This window comes from Scyliorhinus torazame, chromosome 22 (genome assembly GCF_047496885.1).
Source record: "Scyliorhinus torazame isolate Kashiwa2021f chromosome 22, sScyTor2.1, whole genome shotgun sequence".
Classification (NCBI taxonomy): Eukaryota; Metazoa; Chordata; class Chondrichthyes; order Carcharhiniformes; family Scyliorhinidae; genus Scyliorhinus; species Scyliorhinus torazame.
Window position 1 is genome coordinate 94537775 of NC_092728.1, and position 13950 is coordinate 94551724.

General features: G+C 47.0%; 1 protein-coding gene across 4 annotated transcripts in view; it reads left to right on the top strand.

Annotated features, from left to right (window-relative positions):
• LOC140399235 (transforming growth factor beta receptor type 3-like) overlaps positions 1–13950 on the top strand; it is a 172473-nt gene that overhangs the window by 88796 nt on the left and 69727 nt on the right. For all 4 annotated transcript variants that reach the window (XM_072488640.1, XM_072488638.1, XM_072488642.1 and 1 more), the window contains one exon: positions 1670–1829. In XM_072488640.1, the coding sequence (XP_072344741.1) occupies positions 1670–1829 (160 nt within the window). The remainder of the gene's footprint in view (positions 1–1669; positions 1830–13950) is intronic.

Below are 13950 nucleotides of genomic sequence, written 5' to 3' on the forward strand. Positions count from 1 at the left end.
GCACTTTTAGCTTGTTGCGGGAGGCTGGCATGGATTTCTGCAGAGACAACCAGGGAATGTTTCTCTGATGTGAACAATGCTGTATGCTGCACGACCGAACAGACAAATGATGCAATTGAAGATGCAATATGTTCTTCAACCAAGGAGGCTGATGACCCTCTAAGGAGCACATCTTTGGACTGTGGGAGGAAACCGGAGCACCCGGAGGAAACCCACGCGCACACTGGGAGAACGTGCAGACTCCGCACAGACAGTGACCCGAACCTGGGACCCTGGAGCTGTGAAGCAATTGTGCTAACCACAATGCTACCGTGCTGCCCTAAATGTCTACACCCAACAACCATAGTTTCAATAGTTTCAATCTGTGCCTCTTTATTTTGTTTTTGGAAGCAACCTTTTGTTGGGTATTGCAATTTTTTTTAAGCATGGCAAATCTCCAGCTAATGACCAATACCTGCATACAATCAAACACGATTAATTTGGAATTAACAACATTATAGCTCCGTAATCAATTAATTTCAAGGATTGAGAAACCAGAGGAGGCAATCTAGACTAGGTAAATTGGAGTTCAATTGGGCGCAGAAAGAAAAATCAAGAGGGAAAGAAATATTGAATTGAGAGAAAAAAATGAACGATAAAAAGTGTAAATGTTATATTTGACATTTTCTAAATATCGAACATCAATTTGCTCAATGAAAATGAGATTAAACCATTTAAATTATTCCTTTTCAGAGCTAGCCAAGTGGATAGCCATTAGCATTAATCACGTTTTTTAAAAAAAATTCCAGTTAAGGGGCAATTTAGCGTGACCAATCCACCTACCCTGCACATCTTTTGGGTTATTTGAATGTTACATTGCCATTTCAGAGGGCATTTAAGAGTCGTGCTGTGGATTTGGAGTCATATGTAGACCAGACCAGGTTAAGGGTGGTAGATGGGTTTTTACAATAATCAACAATGGCATCATGGTCACTATTAGACTTTTAGTTCCATATTTATTTGGGGGTGAGACCTGCAGACACGGAGAATGTGCAAACTCCACATAGAAAGTGACCAGGGGCCAGAATCAAACCTAGCCGCCCTAATTATCATGTTGTTAAAGAGATTCTTACTGTGCCACATCTATGGACAGTTGGCGCATAAATCTAATAATTTTTAAAAAATAAAAAGTAACAGGGTGGGTAAGGGTAAGATGCTGTTTGTGTGGAACAAATTAATCCACCACCAATTCTAGGGATTTGCAAACCCTTGCCTATCTATTATTTATTAATGCCTCAAATTTGCTGGCTGGTTTGCATGTCAATACCAATGTGCATTGTTAATCACCATTATTTTTCCAACCCAATGTTAACAACTACCTTAAGATACTGTGTTTTTGGTTTGTTTTCATTTTAGCTTATGAACTTTGCTATCTGCAATCAACCAGCAGTCTGGAAAGTGCTATTCACATTTTCTGTTCAAATAACTAACGGTTTCATATGAGTTACAATTTTGAAACATTTGTATTTAGCTTAGAACGCTTTATCATGTGAAAACTTACTTTAAAACCAAAACAGTTACTGGGATAAACAACTGATGTTTTTAATTTTTAAAGATTTTCTCTCCCAATGTACAGTGAGTACTGGAATCTCTCTTGCTTAAAACTAAGCTTACTTTTTTTTTTAAACAGATGAAATGCGCTTGTCTAAATGTGAACAACAGCCTCATATCAGTTCTCAAAATTATCTGGATTATAAACTTCTCCAGAAAGATTTGGGGGGTTGTGTGACACCTGATCAACACATTGTTCATCAAATCCACATCATAAATCTAATACCCACCAATTTCAGGTACGAATATGTTGGATGTATTAACCCAATTCTTTTTTTTTTAAACTCAGAAACACTTAGTTTTGTATGAAAACCCAATAAAAGAATGTAATCAATAAGTTTACGTTAAATTTGATTTAAGAAATTTTCCTCATGCATATTTTCCTCTTGAATGAAAAATATGTGAAATACCCGTTCTGCCATTATTTATTTATTTTTTAAAATATATTTTATTCAACTTTTTCGGCCATACAAAACAGTACAAAGGTTTTCCCCTTTTTTACAACAGCAAAACAAGATAAATAATCGTGACCGTATTTTAACAAATAAATAAATAATATATAAACTAAATGGCAACTGCCATAACAAAAATAATAGCTCTCCCAAATAATAAAATCAGCAATTCAATATACATAACCAAGTACCAATATCTTTACAAAAACACCCCTGAGGACCCACCTGAGCCCTCCCCCCTCCCTCCCCCCTGGGTTGCTGCTGTTACCTTCCCATTTCCTTTATCGTTCTGCGAGGTAGTTAATGAACGGTTGCCACCGCCTGGTGAACCCGAGCCGAACCCCTTAGTGCAAACTTTATCCGTTCCAGTTTTATAAACCCTGCCATGTCGTTTATCCAGGTCTCCACGCCCGGAGGCTTGGCTTCCTTCCACATAAGCAGTATCCTTCGCCGGGCTCCTAGGGACGCAAAGGCCAAAACATCAGCCTCTCTCGCCTCCTGCACTCCCGGCTCTTCTGCAACCCCGAATATAGCCAGCCCCCAGCCTGGCTTGACCCGGACCCCCACCACCTTTGAAAGCACCTTCGCCACCCCCACCCAGAACCCCTGCAGTGCCGGGCATGACCAAAACATGTGGGTGTGGTTTGCTGGGCTTCTCGAGCATCTCCCACACCTATCCTCTACCCCGAAAAATTTACTGAGCCTTGCTCCGGTCATATGTGCCGTTTACAAAACCTTAAATTGTATCAGGCTAAGCCTGGCGCATGAGGACGAAGAGTTTACCCTATGTAGGGCATCTGCCCACAGCCCCTCTTCAATCTCTTCCCCCAGCTCTTCCTCCCATTTTCCCTTCAGCTCATCCACCATGTTCTCCCCCTCGTCTCTCATTTCCCTGTATATATCTGACACCCTACCATCCCCCACCCATGTCCCTGAGATCACTCTATCCTGAATCTCCTGTGTCGGGAGCTGCGGGAATTTCCTCACCTGTTGCCTCGCAAAAGCCCTCAGTTGCATGTATCGAAATTCATTCCCTTGGGGCAACCAATATTTTTCCGTCAGCGCTCCCAGACTCGCAAACGTCCCGTCCAAGAACAGATCCCTCAGTTGCATAATCCCAGCTCTCTGCCATGCTCCAAATCCCCATCCACTCTTCCCGGGACAAACCTATGATTATTTCTTATCGGGGACCGCACCAAGGCTCCCGTCATTCCCCTATGCCGTCTCCACTGCCCCCAAATTTTCAGTGTTGCCACCACCACTGGACTTGTGGTGTATTTCTTCAGGGAGAACGGCAGTGGTGCCGTCACCAGTGCTTGTAGGCTGGTTCCTTTGCAGGACGCCATCTCCAATCTCTTCCACGCCGCTCCCTCCCCTTCTCCCATCCACTTACACACCATTGAAATATTGGCGGCCCAATAGTACTCACTTAAGCTCGGTAGTGCCAGTCCCCCCCTCTCCCTGCTACACTGCAAGAACCCCCTCCTCACTCTTCGGGGTCTTCCCAGCCCACACAAAACTCATAACGCTTTTCTCGATCTTGAAAAAAGCCTTCGTGACCATCACCGGGAGGCACTGAAACACAAAAAGGAATCTCGGGAGGACTACCATTTTGACCGCCTGCACCCTCCCCACCAGTGACAGGGGCACCATGTCCCATCTCTTAAAATCCTCCTCCTTCTGTTCCACCAATCGTGTTAAATTAAGCCTATGTAAGGTTCCCCAACTCCTGGCTATCTGGATCCCCAAGTACCGGAAATCCCTTGTTACCCTCCTCAGCGGTAAATCCTCTATTCCCCTTCTCTGCTCCCCCGGTTGTACCACAAACAATTCACTCTTCCCCATGTTCAATTTGTACCCCGAGAATTCCCCAAACTCCCTGAGCGTCTGCATTATCTCAGGCATCCCCTCCACCGGGTCCGCAACATACAGCAGTAAATCATCTGCATACAATGATACCCGGTGTTCTTCTCCTCCCCTGAGTACTCCCCTCCACTTCCAGGAGCCCCTCAGTGCTATGGCCAGGGGCTCAATTACCAATGCAAACCGTAACGGAGACAGGGGACACCCCTGCCTCGTCCCTCTATAAAGACGGAAGTAGTCAGACCTCTGCCTATTAGTGATCACACTTGCCACCGAGGCCCTATATAGCAGCTGTTCCCATCCAATGAACCCTTCACCGAAACCAAATCTCCTCAACACTTCCCACAGGTAGTCCCACTTGACCCTGTCAAATGCTTTCTCGGCATCCATCGCCACCACTATCTCCGCCTCCCCCTCTGGTGGGGACATCATCATCACCCCTAGCAGCCTCCATATGTTCGTGTTCAGCTGTCTCCCCTTAACGAACCCAGTTTGATCCTCATGGACCACCCCCGGGACACAATCCTCTATCCTCGTCGCCATTACCTTGGCCAGAGGCTTAGCATCTACATTTAAAAGGGAAATGGGCCCGTAGGACCCACACTGCAGCGGGTCTTTATCCTTCTTCAAAAGTAACGATATTGTCGCCTGCGACATAGTCGGGGGCAACTTCCCCCTTTCCCTGGCTTCATTAAAGGTTCTCGTCAAAAGCGGGGCCAGTAAGTCTATATATTTCCTATAAAATTCCACCGGGAACCCATCCGGTCCCGGGGCCTTCCCCGCCTGCATGTTCCCAATCCGCTTTACCACCACCTCCACATCAATCTGTGCTCCCAGTCCCGCCCTCTTCTGCTCCTCCACCTTCGGGAATTCCAGCTGATCCAGGAAATGCATCATTCCCTCCTTCCCTTCCGGGGGCTGAGCCTTGTACAACCTCTCATAGAATGTCTTAAACACCCCATTCACTCTCTCCGCTCCCCGTTCCATCTCTCCCTCCTCATCCCTCACCCCACCTATCTCCCTCGCCGCTCCCCTCTTCCTCAATTGTTGGGCCAGTAACCGACTCGCCATACTCATACTGCACTCCCTGTGCCCTCCTCCACTGTGCCTCTGCCTTACCCGTGGTCAGCAGGTCAAATTCCACATGTAACCTTTGTCTTTCCCTGTACAGTCCCTCCTCCGGTGCCTCTGCATATTGCCTGTCCACCCTCAGAAGTTCTCTCAGCAATCACTCCCTTTCTTTACTCTCTTGCTTCCCTTTATGTGCCCTTATGGATATCAGTTCCCCTCTGACCACCGCCTTCAACGCCTCCCAGACCACTCCCACCTGAACCTCTCCATTGTCATTAAGCTCCAAGTACCTTTCGATACACCCCCTCACCCTTAGACATATCCCCTCATCCGCCAACAGGCCCATATCCATTCTCCAGAGTGGGTGCTGTTCCTTTTCCTCTCCTACCTCCAGATCTACCCAGTGTGGAGCGTGGTCCGAGATGGCTATGGCCGTGTACTCCGTCCCTGTCACCTTCGGAATCAGTGCCCTTCCCAGGACAAAAAAGTCTATCCGTGAATATACCTTGTGAACATGGGAGAAGAATGAGAAATCTTTACTCCTAGGTCTGATAAATCTCCAGGGGTCTACTCCTCCTATCTGCTCCATGAAGTCCTTGAGCACCTTGGCCGCTGCCGGCCTCCTCCCGGTCCTGGACCTCGACCGGTCCAGCCCTGGATCAAGCACTGTATTGAAATCTCCCCCCATTACCAACTTTCCCGCCTCCAGCTCCAGGATACGCCCCAACATACGCCTCATGAAGTTTGCATCATCCCAGTTCGGGGCGTACACGTTCACCAGAACCACCGCCTTCCCTTGCAGTCTGCCACTCACCATCACGTATCTACCCCCACTGTCTGCCACTATGGTCTTTGCCTCAAACAGTACCCGTTTCCCCACTAAAATAGCCACCCCCCTATTCTTCCCATCCAAACGAAACACCTGTCCCACCCATCCTTTGCGTAGTCTGACCTGATCTGTCAATTTCAGGTGCGTCTCCTGCAACATAACCACATCTGCCTTTAATTTCTTTAGGTGTGCGAGTACCCGCGCCCTTTTAATCGGCCCATTCAGCCCTCTCTCGTTCCACGTGATCAACCGGGTTGGGGGGCTCTTTACCCCCCCCAACTTGTCGACTAGCCATCCCCTTTTTTACCCCAGCTCCTCACCCGGTTCCCACGTACCCGTATATCCCACCGACGGTGCCCTCCCGCCTCGACCACCCCGCCCCATAACAGCTCCCCCCCCTTAGCAGCAGCAACCCAGTTAGCTCCCCCCCCCCCTCCGCTAGATCCCCCTCTAGCGTAATTGCACCCCCCATGTTGCTCCCAGAAGTCAGCGAACTCTGGCTGACCTCGACTTCCCCGTTTGCCCTCGGCCCCCACCTTCCTGCGTCCCTGTTCCTGCCATAATTACCATAGCGCGGGAACGAGGCCCGCGTTTCCCACTCAGCCCCGCTTTCCTACCCACAGTTCCTCATACTCCTCCTCTTTCTCCCCCCCCCCCCCCTCCCCAAACGAGGGGAAGAGAGAAAATTTACAGGATTAAAGAGTTAACAATTGAAAAATCATCTCTTCCCCCCCCCCCCCCCCCCCCCCCCCCCTCCCCTTCCTCGTCCCACATAGTCACCCCACCACTTTGTCCCAGAAGCTCTTTCTTTCACCAGACTATTCCAGCTTCTCGTCCACTATGAATTTCCACGCCTCTTCTTCCGTCTCAACGTAGTGGTGCTTCCTTTGGTATGTGACCCACAGTCTCGCCGGTTGCAGCATTCCAAATTTCACCTTTTTGTGAAGCACCGCCTTAGCCTGATTGAAACTTGCCCTCCTTCTCGCCACCTCCGCACTCCAATCCTGGTATACGCGGTTCACCGCGTTCTCCCACCTGCAGCTCCGAGTTTTCTTCGCCCATCTTAGGACCATCTCTCTGTCATTATAGCGGTGAAACCTCACCACTATGGCTCGAGGTATTTCTCCTGCCCTTGGTCTTCGCACCATAACTCGATAAGCACCCTCCACCTCCAAAGGGCCCGTCGGGGCCTCCGATCCCTTTAGCGAGTGAAGCATCGTGCTCACGTATGCCCCGACGTCCGCCCCCTCTGCGCCCTCGGGAAGACCCAAGACTCTTAGATTCTTCTTCCTCGAATTATTCTCCAGGGCTTCCAACCTCTCCACACACCTCTTGTGCTGCGCCTCGTGCGTCTCTGTCTTCACCACCAGGCCCTGAATTTCATCTTCATTTTCAGCAGCCTTTGCCTTCATGACCCGAAGCTCCAGCTCCTGGGTCCTCTGCGCCTCCTTTAGTCCTTCAATCGCCTGTAGCATCGGGGCCAACACCTCCTTCTTCAGCTCTTCCACACAGCGCCGCAGGGACTCTTGTTGCTCCGGGCCCCATATCGAACGGCCACCTTCCGACGCCATCTTGCTTCGAGCTTCCCTGCCTTGCCGCTGCTCCGAAGGATCCACTGCAATCCTGCCGCTATCCTCTCCTTCTTCCATCAATATCCGGGGGGGATTCCCTTCTACTTCACCGCACAGTGATTTTGGCCGTTTAAAATTGCCGTTGGGGCTCTTATCAAGAGCCCAAAGGTCTGTTCCAACGGGAGCTGCCAAAACGTGCGACTTAGCTGGTCATCGCCGCACCCGGAAGTCCTGCCATTATTTATGACCAGTTGACAAACTTGTGGAAGCAAAGAGTTTTCTAAAAATTTCATTTTTGGAGAATACAAGAATGAAAAAATAGCTTGTAATGTCAAATAAATCTGTGACACTTATTTAATATTTCTTCAGAAGCTAATTAGCCATTTAACTCGTATAAATGTCACAGTTCTTTAGTAATCTGGGGAATTGCAAATTTTGTTGTAAATGCCACTATTAAGAAATTTTTGACTTATCCACAAGGGACTGCAGTTGTTTGGTTGTATAATGGACTATCCTGACATTTGCCATCACAAAAGTGAAATACAGAATTCACCCATGATCAATTGATCTAGCCTCAGCAGCTTTTTGGGTAGAGAGCTCCTGATTGCCAGTACCCTTCTGAAGAGGTGCTTCCTGATTTCAGCCTGTTTTCCATAACAATTATCCCCCTTTTTCTGATCTCTCCAACCAGAGGAAATTGTTTCTGTCTACTTATTAAAACATACCTTTAATTATTTTTAACTCAACTAAATAACCCCTCAATCTTTTATACCCATTGGAATACAGGCCTAATCCATTCATCATTCTCATGAATCTCCGCTGCACCCACTCCAAGGCCAATGTATATTTTGGTATGCGTCCAGAACTAAATGCAGAATCCAGTAGAGGCCTCATTGAAGCATTATACAATGGCAGCATAACTGCCACCTCTTTGTATTCCGGTTTTGTTGAGTAACAGGCTAACATTTTTTTAAAAAAATTTTATTCTCCTCCATTTTCACATTTTCTCCCACATTTACATCCATCAACAATAAACAATAATCAGCAAGATATGTCAGTCCCCATAATAACAACGATCCCATCTACCCACCAACCCCCAAACCTCAACACGCATGTTTACATAAACAAATGACAAAAAGGAATCTGGGATTACCCGTAGTCATCCTTAATCTTACACAGCCAACCAGCACCCCCCCCCCCCCCCCCCCCCCCCCCCAAGGTCTCCAGCTCCTCCCGTCCACTGCCTCTTGTAAAACTCCTCCCCCCACCCTCGGTTCCTTTCCCCCCCCCCCCCCCCCAACTTTCCACCCCGGCTAGACCACTCGGACCCTGTTCTCCCAGGCTCCGATGGCCGCAGCCCCTCCCCCACCTCACTCCCGTTCACTTGCCGGCACAAACCAGCCAGCATGGAGGCCCCTGCCCGGGTCCCTTTCCCACTTGCCCGGCCCCAGGAAAGCCCAAAGATCCCCTTTTAGCACACAAACTCCGCATATCCACCTACACCCCAAAGAACTCTCATTTCGAGTGAAAGTCCCGTCCCTTCCCTTGTCCAAATATATACCACCTTGGCTCCTTTAATCTCTACACACGCGCGCAGTGATACAAAAAAGAAGAAAATACAGTCATGAGGTTACATCGGCACATGGCCATTCCTCAATTTGTCAGTTCTGCCACAGTCCTTCTGCTTTCGCAAACTCCTCCGCTGCTTCTGCCGTTCCAAAATAAAAGTCCCTGAGCTTGTAAGTCACCCTCCGCTTCGCTGGATATACAATGCCGCACTGCACCTTGCTAATATACAGTGCCCTCTTCACCCGGTTGAAGGCAGCCCGCCTCCTTGCCAGCTCCACCGTAAAGTCCTGGTATACACGTATACCAGCTCCAGCCCACTGCACCACCCGCTTCTGCTTGGCCCAGCTCAGGACCTTCTCCTTCACCCTGTACCTACGGAAGCACAGAGTCACTGCCCTTGGCGGCTCACTCGCCTTTGGTATAGGCCTCCACGACCGATGAGCCCGATCCAGTTCATATCGGGAGGGATCATCTCCCTCCCCCAATAATTTTGCCTGCATCGCGGCAAAGTACTCAGTCGGCTTCGGTCCTTCAACTCCTTCGGGCAGCCCCACAATCCTCAAATTCTGTCGCCTGGATCTATTTTCCAGGTCTTCCATTTTTCCTCGCAGATCCTTGTTAGTATCCATCACCTTCAGCATCTCTTTCCCCATCGAGGCAAGTTGATCACCGTGCTGCAATAACGTCTCCTTCACTTCCTTCAGCGCCTCCCCTTGCTCTCGCACCTCCGCCACTGCGCTCGCCACCTCCGTCCTCACCGGGGAAACCGCCTCCTCCACCAGCACACTCAACCTCCCTCATCTCCTTCCTCACCGTCTCCATGCATTTTGCAATCTGCGCCAACTGCTTTTCAAATTCTGCAGCCATCACCTTGGTTATTTCTTCAGCCGTAAGCAGTGCGGCCTTCCCTGGTGCTCCAGCCTCCATTTTTCCTGGTGACCCCGCGGTGACCTTTCCATTCCCCGACGGACCTCCAGCTGGTTTTTTTCCGGCCGTTTTTTTGCTCACCCTCGACATTTTTCTTTGGGTTTTTTTCCCTCCTGTGTCTTCACAGTGCCTCCTCCCTGCTTCTGCCGCCTCCGTGGACTCTGGGACCGGTCTGAAAGCCCCGAAAATGCCGTTCCCGAGCGGGAGCTCTCCATTGTGCGGCTGCCTCCCGCCCGCCGTCACCGGAAGTTCCAACAGGCTAACATTTTATAATTTTTTTCATTATCTGCTGTGCCTCTCCATTAATTAGGGCTCCACTAAATCCCTCTGCTCTTGCACAGTCCCTACGTTCTCATCATTTAGATAATACCCTGATCTGTTTTTCTTATGTTCAAAGTGGATGACATTACAGTGAATTCATTTAAATTAACATTTATAGAGATGTTGGATTGGTGTATCTTTAGATGTTGGCTGACTTGACTTGACTATTTCCAGCGTTCTTTTGAATTTTCTCCAATTTCCATTGCTTAGTTTTTAAATCTCTGCAGTATTGTTTCAGTGCCATATTGATTTTGATTTCAGTTTTCTTTTGCTCCGATTTCTTTTTGTCTCCGCAGTATTATTCTAATACTCATTTCAATTGATTTTAATTAATGTTTTCTGAAATATAGGCTTATTGTGTTGCGGTTTTATGTTTATTCTAGGACAAAAAGATAATCTTAAAGATCTTGCTTGCTTTTTTTTTGTGCAGGGTATTTGTTTACTGTCTACATTCTATTATTTTTGACCAGAACATTTCGCTGGTTATGAAGGAAGCACATCCTTGTAGTGTAGGACTAATCATTTGAGAATTGAATATTAGCCTCGTAGTTTCAGTTGCTGATGATATTGAATAAATGCTTAATCTGTTCCTTTAAAACTTCATTGTACTCTACTTTAACCCTCTTAAAATAATACCTGCCCACCAAAAATATCAACTGTATTTTCCATCGCTTACAATATTTAAAGTGCTTTATTTGTATTGTTTTGTCACTTGTATTAAATGCATGTACGTGGAGTTGTTTTCTCCAGTTAACGCTGTTTTCTTAAGTGTAATTCATCTGAAACTGACCAGATCAGTGGAAAAGGTAAAGATATTTGCACTAATGGAGTTTCTTGGACTCAACAGTCCCAGTTCCGGCCTCCAACCTGCACGCTGTGCTGCCCCCCCCCCTTCAACTTTAAATCCACCAGGTGTTGACCAACGCCGATTACTCCGCATTATTTACCCCAGATAACAAGGTCTTGCCCACACGTGAATTCACCTTGTGTACAGCCGAAAAAAATGAAAACTCCTTACCCCCTGGGTGCATAGACCGGCACGGGCCAACAACCGCCTCATGAGCTTAGCATCATCTCAATTCGGGGCATATACATTCACCAGCCCCACAGTCCGTCCCTCCAGTGTATTAGTGACTATCACATAACGACCCCCCGGACCAGCCACCACCTCACCCGCCTGAAAATGAGCCCGCCTGCTAACCAGGATCGCTCTGCTGTCAAACCGTGAGTGAAAAACCTGACTCGCCCAGGCTTTCCTCAACCGAATTGGTCCCGCACCCGTAGGCAAGTCTCTTGTAGGAACACAACAGCCCCCAGCCCTTTTAATGGGGAAAGAACCCTTTCGCTCTTCACAGGCCCTCCCCCAAGCCGCAAATGTTTCAGGTGATCAGCCTCGTTGAGAGTCTCTCACTTGGACCTACAATATTCTGACTTGGGCCACAGTGCTACCATTGAACAATGGCTGACACTGTACACTTTTGAAAATGTTTTATGTGGAGATGATGGATGGGTGGTGCAGATGGTGAATCACTGACTCAGAAGTAATTCTGAATAGAGACTTTAATAACCCAGACTCGAAATAACTATGATTTGAAATAAACATGCAATGTGAATAGTGATAATTGACATTTGTATCCTTGTTTCTTACAGCTGCCTCTCGTCCTAATTTACAAACTCACTTTTTGCCCAAGCTTTTTGTCATCTCTCCTATTACCTGCCTCTTTGATTCAGTGTCTGATTCTTGTCTAATAATACCACAGTAATTTTCTACATTAAAAGTGCTTTATAAGGGTGGCACAGTGGTTAGCATTGAGGACCCTGGTTCAATTCTGTCCTCTGGTCACTGTCCATGCAGAGTTTGCACATCCTCCCAGTGTTAGCGTGGGTCCCCCCATAGTTATATAGTCCTGACTTGAAACTTTTATTTTGCCGTTCCTTCACTGTCGCTGGATTAAAATCCTGGAATTCCATTTCTAACAGCAGTGTGGGTGTAGGTACACTACATGGACTGCAACGGTTCAAGAAGGTGGCTAGCCATCATCTTCTCGAGCAGTTAGAAATGGGCAGTAAATGCTGGCCTTGCCAGTGACACATCCCATGGAATAATATTTTTAAAACCTGCCCTTGTGTTGCCATTTATAAAGATGTCAGCAATGGTATTAGATTAAGAAATTAGCATGCTTCTGATAATGAAAATTGAATCAGACTGTCAATAATCACAATGCAGAAGTAGGCCATTTGGCCGTTTGAACTGACTCCACAGGAACCAACATAGACTCACATTTGTTCCTTTTTCCGTTCTTCAAATTTCTTTTTCAGATTCTCTCTTTAAAAGTTGTTATTGACCCAGAATAAAGAACTAATTTCATAGAATTTACAGTGCAGAAGGAGGCCATTCGGCCCATCGAGTCTGCACCGGCTCTTGGAAAGAGCACCCCACCCAAGGTCGACACCTCCACCCTATCCCCACAACCCAGTAACCCCACCCAACACTAAGGGCAATTTTGGACACTAAGGGCAATTTATCATGCCCAATTCCACCTAACCTGCACATCTTTGGACTGTGGGAGGAAACCGGAGCACCCGGAGGAAACCCACGCACACACGGGGAGGATGTGCAGACTCCGCACAGACAGTGACCCAAGCCGGAATCGAACCTGGGACCCTGGAGCTGTGAAGCAATTGTGCTATCCACAATGCTACCGTGCTGCCCGTGTGGTAACGTGGTTAGATAGGCAAGGTGGCTAATTGTGGTAACGCATTCCATATTCTAATAATACAATGTTTTCAAATAAATTCTTCTAACTTCCCCGTTTTTGTTTCCAGTACTGAATTGACAAGACGTGCAGGTTAGGTGGATTGGCCACACTAAATTGCTCTTAGTGTCCAAAAAGGTTAGGAGGGGTTATTGGGTTAGGGGAAATAGGGTGGAAGGGAGGGCTTAAGTGGGTCAGTGCAGACTTGATGGGCCGAATGGCCTCCTTCTGCACTCTATGTTCTATGTTACCAATTCAGCGGTCAATGGAGCAATCGGAGGTATTTCTGATTGTATACCATTCTCCAGTGAATACACCTATAGGTTTTAAAATACCTCCTCATAACTAGATGCTCTTTTTCTAGTTGTCAACTTAGTGAATCATGCTGTGCCTTTTCAATGGCTTTTTATATTGGGTTTTTCACAACTGTACAATACTTCAATAGTGATCTAGATGGTGCTTACTGCAGATTAATCATTATTGCTCTATATTAAACTGTTTTGCCCTATTTGTGGCTTTTTTCTTTGGTAATCCTGCTGTTAGATAGATGTGATCTGCACAATGTTTTCTTACTCCTTTCAGAATTTAACGGTTTTCAATTTATTTTTCAGTCTTCCCCAAAATGAACTATTTCAGACATTAATGTTGAGTTGCATTATCCAGTTCCCTAATGTCTGTGTTTCTGAGGAATTCTGCACTCTCCTTCACAGTGTCCCTTATGTTGATCATTGGAAAATTTTACCTGTTGCTATGTGCATCAAGCTGAGTTTAGTGGATGAACATTAGCATGGCGGGCATCTTTGTCTCGGGAAGGAAATTCAGAATAAGGAACTAATTCTGTCCAACAAATCACATTTACCCTTGTCTTTTGCAAGGCTGCTTTGATGTGATCTTGAAAGGTCCACAGTTACATTCTAGAATGTATTAAAGTAGAGCATGTTATTTGCATGACCATTTGCAACAAAAACTTTTCTTCCCTCCGTATGACTAATATTCATAAA